The following is an 11520-nucleotide window of genomic DNA, read 5'->3' on the forward strand; positions in this document are numbered from 1 at the left end:
GAGAGACCAGTCCCTGGAGAAGGATATCATGTTAGGTAAAGTGAAGGGGCGGCATTTAACGAGTTGGGCTTAGACATAGGAACAGTTATGAGGATCATGCAAGACCAGGCTGTGTTTTCTTCTGTTGGGCATAGGGTTGCTATTAGTCCAATCCGACTCGATGACACCACCACCACCAAAAGTTTACCAAAAAACTAAAGGCCGCCCGAAAAAACCTTGAAATTTACAATAGAGCTGAAATTTTAATTTAGACAAATAGGCCACTTGCTATTGTGCTTATTTTTTAGATAAGGTAACCCAGACAAGGAGGAAATAATAATTTCGGGGGACAATTTATATACTAAGCTTTTATGTATCAGTCAATATTTCTTGGATGGTTTCTCTTGAGTTCAGCCATATTGAATCATCCCACGAAGAAGCAGGGAGACGTAAATACTGATTTCTAAGAGGCTTTTTGGCCTCCGTGGGCCCCCGTATGGACTACATTTCCCAGCAGACCCCGCTCAGAACTACGGGTGCCGGCTCCAGGGCCAGCGCCGTTGGAGGCGGCGCAGTCCAGTGAGGGCGGCTGACCGACCGGCGCCTAGTGTTTTGAATGACTCTGGGCCGTGGCCTAGGGCTCCTCTGAGGACTCGCCGCCCAGGTGTGCGCTATGCCGTCGGGAAGCGACCAGTCTCCGCCGCCCCTGCCGCCTCCTGCGGGCGAGGAGGAGGAGGAGGAGGGCGAGACCGAGGCGCAGGACTCCGCGCAGTCGGCTCGGTCGCCGGCCGCTCAGACCCTGCAGCGGTTCGAGGAGCTGTGCAGCCGCCTCAACATGGACGAGGCCGCGCGGGTGGAGGCCTGGGAGAGCTACCGCCGCATGAGCGAGAGCTACACGCTGGAGGTGAGCTGGGCGAGGGCGCAGGGGCTGCCCGGCCTGGCCTGACCCAGCCAGGCTCGGAGCCCGGCGCCTAGAGCGACCCTAGCGGCCCCGAGGGTGAACCGCTCCCACTCTCTAGCCCTCGGCTTCCGTGCGGAAGGCACCTCTGGTCCCCAAGTGACGCCGCGAGGCCGAGGTCGTGGCAGTGTCCACTTCAGGAATGGGACTGCGCGGCCCGTCGGGCGGCAAGGACAGGTGCACAGGTGTGGCCGGGACGGCGCAGGGCCGAGGGGAGCACCCGGGCCTCCGGGCTGCTCCGCACGCGTCGCTGGGTGTCAGCACGGTAGGGCGAGTCCGCGCCGGGCCCAGGTGAAACGGAGTGCCAGGAGATTGGCACACGGCCCCCTTTGTCCCCGGGAAGTCAGGATCGGGGACGCCTGAATTCAGTGCCCGCCACCCTGCCACGGTGCGGCCCTGCGGACGGAGTTGCGAGGGAGGGGGCCGTTCTAGCCAGTGACGGTCAACGCCGCCGGCCCCTCCCCTTCACGGGCCAATGGGAAGTCCGAGTCCGCTGGGTTCTCGGCTGCCTGTGTGTGCAGCCTTTGCTTGTTTTCCTTGTCTTTCATTCAGCAGTGGTACTGGCATAGCATGCACTCATCATACAATTAAATAGTTCGATCGTTCTCGTATTTCTTAACTCGGTTCATAAACAAGGAGCGTGTGGAGAGTGTGGCAGGAAGGTTCAGGATGCAGAGGCATTAAAAAAAAACAAATCAAACACAGTGCCCTCAGAGCGAGCCCAACGACAGTGTAGAACTGGCCCTGTGAGTTTCTGAGACTGGAACTGTTAATGAGAGGAGAAAGTCCCATCTGTCTCCCTTGGGTCGGCTGGTGGGTTCAAACTGTTGACCTTGCTGATAACAGCCCAAAGCACAACCGCTGAGCCACCCGCACTGCTCCCCAAGGCAATACTACGACTTATGTGGTCTTTCTGCCTCCACGTCACCCTGCTGAGTAACATCGTGTTACTTGTATTTGCACTACTCGATTTTTAATGCCACTGTTCGCTCCCACTTCCCATGGCTATGCCAACGGAAAGAAAGAAAAAGATGGCAGTATCTTAGAAATGACAGGTCTAAGTAGTTTGAGGCAATTTGTTGAACTCCAAGACTCAATTCTGTGATGTGTACAGAGGAGTTGTTTGTACACATCTCACAGAGCTGTTCTGAAGGTTAAGAAAGATATTATGTAGCCTATGGTTCATAGCAGACACGAAAATTATATGGATAATACGTTAGTGTTTGCAAAAGCTTTTTCATAGGATTGATGCTGTAACTGGACAGACCACGTTCCTACTGTCTGTCAGCGCTTCCTGTAGCCAAGCACAGAAAAAGTCTCTTTTTGATCAAAGGCATAAGGGTCCCCAAACAAGTTCTCATTTTACCCTTATGATAATTCTGTAAACCAGGTAGAAGAAGCATTATCACTATATAATTAAAACATTTCAGCGCATAGAAGTTATTATAAACAAGTGACACATAGTAGGTAAAAACCAAACGCATTGTCATTGAGTCAATACTGACTTATCTCAACCTCTTGTGGGTTTTTGAGACCAACTGTTTAAGAGACAAGAAATTCCAGTCTGTCTTCCTTGGAGCTGCTGGCGGTTTCGAAGTGTCCACTTGCAGATGGCAGCCCAGGGCATATCCACTACACCACAGGGCTCCTGACACAGTTTGAGAGTGAATTGTGATGATGGTGATGATTTTGAAAACACATGCTTGATTATTTGATATTATAAAAAACTGCATCCTTAGTTTCTTGGTCCAGTTAATCAGTAAATACTTCCTTGAGCACCTGTTACTTGCTGGACATTGTTCCCAGTGCTTGGGATAGAGCAGTGAATAAAACAAACAATTTCTATTCTTCTGGAGCTTGCGGTAAGGTAAAATATGAGATAATGTGTGATGTCAGTCTTACGGAAGTTTGGAATGGAAAATAAAGCTAACCCTTATAATACTTAGCAGCAAATACTGGTTATAGAATTTAGGCTTTTGATTTCTTATATTTTCTGTGGGTTTTTGTTTTGTTATTGATAGATATAGTTTTGATTGCTATCATTTTTAAACTTTTTAAGAGCATTTTATTAAGGGCTCATACAACTCTTATCACAATCTATACATACATCAATTGTGTAAAGCACATTTGTACATTCTTTGCCCTCATCATTCTCAAAACATTTGCTCTCCACTTAAGCCCCTGGCATCAGCTCATTTTTCCCCTCCCTCCCCGCTTCCCCCCCCTCAAGAACCCTGGATAGTTTATAAATTATTATTTTGTCATATCTTGCACTGTCCGATGTCTCCCTTCACCTATTTTCTGTGTTTTATAGTTGTTAATTTACTTAGTTCACACAGCCCTCAGATTAGAAAATGGAGCTTTTGGAGCTGTTAAGTAATTTGTCTAAGTTATAGCTTTTATATGGCAGACCCTTAAGTGCAAACCCACATGTACTTAACCTAATAGGAAATGAGCTGTTGATTTTAAGGATGTCTTTTTGCTTTATCCTATTTTTACATCAGAGTCTTACGGTATCTGTAGCCTGCTGGATATAGACTTCTTTCAATAGAGCTCTCCAGCCCACATCAAGCACAGCAAGATTTTATGTGTACGTCTAGTTCCCTCCTCTACCTCTCTTGGGGAATTAGATAGTTGTTAATTTCTTAGGACCACCAGAGATCATTGTAGATAATCTACTTCTAACCTTTCATTGAAACACAGGGTAACTGTGACTTATGTCATTCTCATTTAGTAAGGAATTTAGATATAGTAGGGAAATGCACTATATAATTAGTATAAAAGTAAACTTACTTTGAAATCTGATAATCAGAAACACTATGAAGCTATTTCCCACAGAAGTGTTTAATACACAAATATTGTACATATGTGTTTTAAAAATAGAAAATCTATGCCATACTACCTGTAATTGGGTTCTTAAATAAGTCTGTGTGTACATGTGAAAATATAGGATTTCAAGTTTTCCCTCATTTTCATTTAGACCAGCTGTGGATACAGTATAACCAAAGGCCTGATAGGGAAAGTCTGTTACTTTGTGAAAAGAATGAAGATGATCTCTTAGAAATGTTGCCCTAAAAATGATATTCTTTGAATGTTATCTATGTGGTTAAAGAAATGATTTTCATGTATTTAATCATGCATGAAATTAGTGATTGGATATACATTAAAGCTTAATTTTTTTCCACTTTATGGATTTTGAGCAAGATGAAAAATTATACACAATACTGTTAAAGTTATTGTGGCTCTTTTACAAATTACCATAAAACTTAGTGGCATAGAACAATGTATTATGCTCACAGAGCGTGTAGGTCAGGAGTTCAAACAGGGCATAGAGGGGAAGTCATGTTTCTGCTACACCAATTCTGGGGCCTCCCTTGGGAGACTTCAGTCGTTAAGGGCTAGCACAGCTGGAGCTCCTTTGGGTGTCCCTCTCTGTATGCGAGTGGCCTCTTCTGGCTAGCATGGTGTCAGTCAGGAAAGCCCTCCTTTTAAGTATTGGTCAGATTTCGTGAGCAACATGCCCAGAAAACAATTGAGCCAAGTAGAATCAATATTGCCTTTTATGATCTTGGAAGCTACATGACATCACTTCCACTTGGTGCTCTTGGTTGAAGCAATGTAAAGTCTGCCAAGGTTCAAAGTGAGGAACAGACTGTTTGTGGAAGAATGTCAATATTACATTAAGAAAAGAGCATACAGACTAAGCCATCACTCACCAATTACTAACCACAGACAGATGAGTGGCACTTGTGATTTAAACATAAGAATGTCTTTTTATTGGAGAGTATGAGCTAAATTCACTTTTTCTTTTACAGGGAAACGATCTTCATTGGTTAGCATGTGCCTTGTATGTGGCTTGTAGAAAATGTGTCCCAACTGTGAGCAAAGGGACGGTTGAAGGAAACTATGTCTCTTTAACAAGGATTCTGCGCTGTTCAGAGCAAAGGTAATTGTGCTAGCATTTGAGTAGACTAAGACTAATCATAAAGCTCCTAAATTCTAGTGATAAATAAGATATCGCTCTTCATTGTTTTCCAAGTATTTGTACCTGCAGCGTGCTGAATCTAGAAGTTAGGGTGTGGTTTTTCTTTCCCACAGCTTAGTTAGTATCCAGTAGATTTTACAATTTTTGGTGAAAATGTTTGAATGTTGAAGTATTAGGAGAACTTACATGGGAGCGTTTATTATGAAAGTCGTGACTCACAATTGTAGTAATGGGCTATTTCTAACTAAAGACATTGGTTGATAAATACAGTTATAATGTTGATTGTATGGTATTATATTTAGAACTACATTTATAGGCTTTATATCTCAATATATAGGGAAGTATAAATATTTATTGATTTACAGTTTGGGGATATGTAATGCCGTTATAAAGAATATCTCACTCAAAACTCACTGCCATTGAGTCAGTTTTGACTCATAGCAACCTGGTAGAACAGGGCAGAAGTGCCCTGTGGGTTCCCAAGACTGCACATCTCTAAGGGAGCATTAACCTTCCTCTCTCTCCCACAGAACTGCTAGTGCTGTCTGTCAGACCACTGGCTGAGCTTGTGCTTAGAGCCCCTGAGTAACCCACTAGACCACCAGGCTCCTTTTTGGTGTTTGTAATCAGTTGTGGAGAGGGTCAAGTATTATTTTAAAATGAGGCATGAATTATTTTCTGTTGTATAATTGCTTTATTTTCATTATTATTTGTATCATCTAGGCTATTCTTTTCTGACCCACTAAAACTGATAGAAAAGCATATGCAGTATTTGGAAGGGTGATTTTAAAATATAACAATATTAAAATAACATGAAATGCATTGCTTAATTAGTCTGTTTATTAACTGTGAACGCCATCCAATTATATTTGGGTCTAAGAACAAGAGTTGAACTCAGATTCTAAAGCTACAGAAGTGGATTTATGTAAGGTGCAAAAGCATCATTTACAAATAAAAATGAATTCAGAGTAATCCTACTGTTTCAGATAAAGAATTTAAAAAGCAAAAGTCAAATTATGGGCTCACCATAATAAACTGCAGTAATAAACTTCACACTTTTATGCAAATATATTCCCAGGTTTCTATTTCATAAACATCAATTTCATCTGATTTTTACATTATTGGTTCAAATTATTTACTTTTCTGCCATGTGGACTAACTGGATTCAAAAGAGCAGAGTGGGACAAGAGATTTACAATGCATATTAACTGATGAATGATTAATATCCCACATTATGTAAAGAATTACTAATAAATACTTAATAAACAAAACTCCCTAAAAAGTAGATAAAATATTATGACTTTTCAAAGGTTGAAACTCACATAGTTAATGAATATAGGACAAAGAGTTCAATCTTACTAGTAGTCAAAGAAATAAAAGTTAAAATATAGCATTAGCTATGTCAGTGTACAAGGAAACAGGAGTGGATTACAGTGTTGGGGAGTGTACAAATTGCCACAGCTGCTTTGATGGGGCATTTGACAGTCTAATAAAACTGAATATGATTATTCTGATTCAGCAATTCCATTTCTTTTAGCCCCTAAAGAAACTCTTCCATGCATGTACAAGGATATTAGAAACAACTGAAATTTCCATTGACTGTAGAGTGGATACATATGAAAGAATGTTTTGAGTAATAATTAAAATGAATGAATGAGAGTTATATTTATCTACATTAATAAACTTTTGAAATAGTGAATGGAAAAATGTTTTATATAATATATTTTTAAACCCTGCTTATTATTTCATGTGTGTGTATCTGTATATAGTATAAAAGCATGAATGAGAATGTTTCTAACTTTGGAATAATGGGTATCTTTGGGGAAGTGGTCAGGAAATGGTACTTACTCCAAATGGTACTTACTTACTCTTACTTAATCTGTAAGAGATTAAGCTAGCCTGATGAATGAGTTATGATTTTAAATCCACCACTACCTAAGAATATTACAAAGTAATTTTGTTTTACCTTTACATATTTTTACATATGTATTCCTTTTTTTCATGTTCACTATAAAAATACTTATTTTAAAATCTTAAATATCAGCTTAATTGAGTTTTTTAACAAGATGAAGAAGTGGGAAGACATGGCAAATCTACCGTCACATTTCCGAGAACGTACGGAGAGATTAGAAAGAAATTTTACTGTTTCTGCTGTCATTTTTAAGAAGTATGAGCCCATTTTTCAGGATATTTTTAAATATCCTCAAGAGGACCATCCCCGGCAACAGAGGGGAAGAAAACAGAGGTAAGCACTTTATTTATATTCGTTGAGAATGTGCAATTGTGCTACAATTTTGATCCCTCTGTGTCCTTCTATTTATTTGTTAATCTTAAAAACATGTAATTTAATAAATAATTCTTTAACCAAACATAAATGTGCAAGGTATGAGACATATGTTTTACCATCATTTCAACTTTTCTCTTGAGAATGAATTTTTGTGAGCGGTGAGGTGTTGGAAAAGTTCTTTTAAATAGAAAATTAGATGGGCTCTTTATTTTCTCAGACTTTCCCATTTATTTAAACTATTACAAAAGCAGATTGCAAAAGTCAGATCTTGGGAATTTTCACCAATATACCACTCATAGGTGTAAAGTTTGGCCACTATATTTTCTATTATTGACTATATGTCAAATTGAAGAATAATTTTCTTTGATAATGAAATACCTTCTTAATTTGGTGTTTACAACCAGTCAAGAATAGTGAAACTGAGGGGAGGAGAGAAGAATTGAAACTATTATGAAAAAAAAACCAAGAACTACTATGAATTTGTGCTTTCTGGAAAAGTCTTCAAAGTATATCAGTTTACTCTGGCTCAGAGTTTTCTCCTTTTCTTGATAGATAAGAGCAATTATACAAATTATATAACTTGTTATAAATTTTTTCAAAATAGATACAAAGATGCGCACTGATTCTTTTTTATTATCAGTTTATTGGGGGCTCATACAACTCTTATCACAAGCCATCCATCCATCCATTGTGTCAAGCACATTTGTACATTTGTTGCCATCATCATTCTCAAAACATTTGCTTTCTACTTGAGCCCGTGGTATCAGCTCCTCATTTTTACCCCTCCCTCCCTAATGTACCCTTGATAATTTTATAAATTATTCTTATTTTGTCATGTCTTACACTGTCCGATATCTCCTTTCACCCACTTTTCTGTTGTCAGCCCCCCAAGGAGGGGGTTATATGGAGAACCTTGTGATCGGCTCCCTCTTTCTACCCCACCTTGCCTCCACCCTCCTGATAGCACCACTCTCACCACTGGTCCTGAGCAGTTCATCTTTCCTCGATTCCCTGGTACACACTTATTCTTAAAATACAATGAAGCAACATGCAATAGGAATTTTTAATGGTTGGAAGGATAAGGAATTACAGGAACCTAGAGTGGTTTGAAAGAAGCCCCTTTATAACTTGAAATGGTCTGTACTATCTTTGGGAAGGAGAGTTAGTTTATCAGTTGAGATTAAGACAAGATTAGGGAGATATCTGGCTGCATAAGTGGGCCTTAAAGTGGCATTCATTTTGCAGATGTCATCAGAAGAACTAGTATAACTCATTTTATCCCACCTTCCCTATTTACATTTTGAAAAGCTTTTAAAATTCCTGTTTTCTTTAAAATGAGGTTTTTCTCTAACTCCCAGCTATTTCCTAATAATTTTTGGCTGGGCAGAACTTCTTATGTATTTTCCGTGTGAAGCTAAATTTGATGTCATTCCCTCTAACTCTGTGTATATTTCTCATCTAATTGATAGTCATTTGGACTGTATTTTTTAGTAAGTTTTTGTAAGAGTTTCTATGGTTTCATGCCAGTTTTTCTTCTTCACAGGCGACAGCCTTGTACTGTGAATGAAGTTTTCCAGTTTTGTTGGGTGCTTTTTATACATGCAAAAGGTAAGAACATAGTAATATTTATTCATATATTAGATTCTTTCGAATGATTAGACATTAATTTCATCAATATATAGCTAGAAAAAAATTTTTGAAAACCATTTTATTGGTGTTTGATATAGATAATATTCCATAGTTGAATCACATCAGCAGTATTTTACATCTGCTACCACGTTAGTTTCAAAACATTCTCTTCCTTCTTGACATCAGCTAGCTCCCTTTTAGCCCCCCTCCCCACCACTGTTCTCCACAGAAACCCTTATTCTACTTGTTCTCCTTATAGCTTCATCAATCCTGAATTTCATGTACTGAAAAACAGACAGACATCTTACAACAATTCAGGAAGGTTACCCCCCAGTGAGAAAACACATCTTAAATAAACCCTGATGTGAACAAACAAAAAATTACAGAAAACCAGATCAGAGCTAACCCGTGCATCAGAGGGGGAATCAGCTGACAAGGTCTTAACCAGTCCAGTCAGGTTTATCATTTCGATCTTCTGTAGTCATCTCTCCAGTGCACTCTGTTGTGACCAGTTTTCTTCTCATTCGTCTATTATGGATAGAAGGAAATCACCAGGGGCTTATTTCCTATGTAGATGCTACAGACTTATCTTAGGCCCCTGTTGTCATCCATAGCCTTCTGCAAACCACATTCTCACAATTTAGGCTCTGGTACTATTTCCTCCTTAGGCTTCGATTTCTGTGATTTACCATCCTTCGGTCACTGATGTTGGTGTGCTTCTTCCAGGTGGTTAGTTGACATCTCACTTAGATGGCTGCTTGTTTGGACACACGCCTTTATGAACCCAGACACTATTTTATCTGATAGCTTGGCACTATCTAACTGGAAAAAAATTTTACTGAAAAGTTTTTAAAGAGTTCTAAACCCAGATTTCCTTTTTTAAAAAAAAAGTGTTGAATGTAAGTTACATCCTAAATATACTCAATCTAAAGTTTTCCATTTTAACATTCTAAAATACTCAATCCAGAGACATAAAGTCACATTTACATTGTCATTCAAGTGTCAACACTATTTCCCTTCTAAACATTTTCATGGCCCCAAAGGAATACTTTGTCCTCAGTAAGCAGTAAGTAACTCCTGATTCTTCTTCTCCAAACCCATGGTAACTACTAAGCATTCTGTCTCCATGTGATTGTTCTGGAAATTTCATGTAAATGGGATTTTCCAATATTTGTTTTTGTGTATCTGGCATATTTTACATTGTGTACAGTGTTTCCAATTCACTTTTGCTTATCACAACGACGGCTGCGGTGGATAATATCTCTTTGAGCTCCTGCCTTTATGGGTATATCTAGGAGTGTAATTTCTGGGTCATGTAGTGATTTTATGTATAACTTTTTGAGGAACTGCCAAAGTGTTTTCCATTGCAACTTACGAACCATTTTTCATTAACATCAGCAATAAACGAAGTTTCCAGTTTCTCTCCATTCCTAACAACGCCTGTTATATTCTCGTTTGCAGTTGTTGCCTCTTTGTTTTTGTGTTTGTTTTCAGCAGCCATCATAGTGGGAGTAATGTGGCACAGGTTCCCCTTCTATCAGAAAATAGAACATTGTTGTGAAACTTTGTAAACGGAAATGGTGTAAAGTAATTACCATGAATTTATATGGGAAAAACTTTTGAGCATTCCCAGGCCTAAAAAACAACCTGTCAAGTCATACCAAATAGCACAGACACCATTCAAAGCTGTGGCGACTTAATGCCGAGGTGCAGAGTGGAGGGGTTATGGAGAGGAGAGGCGTGAGGACACCTCTCCGGCTGTCTGGAATGTAGACCACCTCTTTAATGGCTTATTGCGAAACAAATACTAATTGTTAGCTTCGTTTTTTGTCTCTCAATGAAAGCAAAGAGGATTTATTTTGATAAGTGAAAATAGGTACTAATGTAGGCCTCTTGTGAAAATGAAGGAACTTTTGAAAAGGCGGAGAAACCAGTGTCTTATTGTGTCCTATTCCCCTAATGACTAATGAAGGAACCCAGGTGGCACAGTGGGTTAAGCACTGGGCTGTTGACCAAAAGGTCAGTCATTTGAACCCTGCAGACCCCCGCAGGAGAAAGAAAAGGCCATGTGATTCCGTAAAGACGGACAGCTCTGAGACCTCCTTGGAGAGTGGTATTGTGCGCTGTAGGGTGGCTGTGGGTCAGCGCTGGATGGTCAGCGGTGATGACTAATGTGGTATTGTGCTCTGTAGCGTGGCTGTGGGTCAGCGCTGGATGGTCAGCGGTGATGACTAATGTGGTATTGTGCGCTGTAGCGTGGCTGTGGGTCAGCGCTGGATGGTCAGCGGTGATGACTAACGACACTGCTAAACTTTCATTTGAACCTACTGGCCACTTTCCAAGAGCAAGATGCGAGAATCTGCTTCTATAAAGATTACAGCCTTGGGAACACTAGCTGGTTGATGAGGGGGCATCAACTCAAGGGAAATTGTTTTTGTTCTTTGTAATGACTATTGGCCAAAAAAAAAAAGCCCTTTGCCTTTTTTAAAAATTAGATTTTTATGCCCTATTATTGTTCAGTTGTAAATATTGCAGACATGTAAATACTGCCTTTTGATAAAATGAGTTTCTTATACTATCTAAACTTGCTCATTAATGAAAAAGTGTTTGATTTGTTCTTACACAACATCTTCCCCCTCAAAGCTATTATGAGTTGTAGACGGAAAATACACACTGGTCTGT

At 39.9% G+C, this 11520-nt stretch overlaps 1 protein-coding gene across 2 annotated transcripts in view; it reads left to right on the forward strand.

Annotated features, from left to right (window-relative positions):
* Window positions 1-539: 539 nt before the first annotated feature.
* The window catches only part of RBL2 (RB transcriptional corepressor like 2), an 82075-nt gene continuing 71094 nt past the window's right edge, over window positions 540-11520 (forward strand). For both annotated transcript variants that reach the window (XM_075537373.1, XM_075537374.1), the window contains exons 1-4: window positions 540-883; window positions 4753-4883; window positions 6967-7167; window positions 8753-8817. In XM_075537373.1, the coding sequence (XP_075393488.1) occupies window positions 653-883; window positions 4753-4883; window positions 6967-7167; window positions 8753-8817 (628 nt within the window). In that variant the 5' untranslated portion in view covers window positions 540-652. The remainder of the gene's footprint in view (window positions 884-4752; window positions 4884-6966; window positions 7168-8752; window positions 8818-11520) is intronic.

The sequence above is a fragment of the Tenrec ecaudatus genome, chromosome 18, assembly GCF_050624435.1.
Source record: "Tenrec ecaudatus isolate mTenEca1 chromosome 18, mTenEca1.hap1, whole genome shotgun sequence".
NCBI lineage: Eukaryota > Metazoa > Chordata > Mammalia > Afrosoricida > Tenrecidae > Tenrec > Tenrec ecaudatus.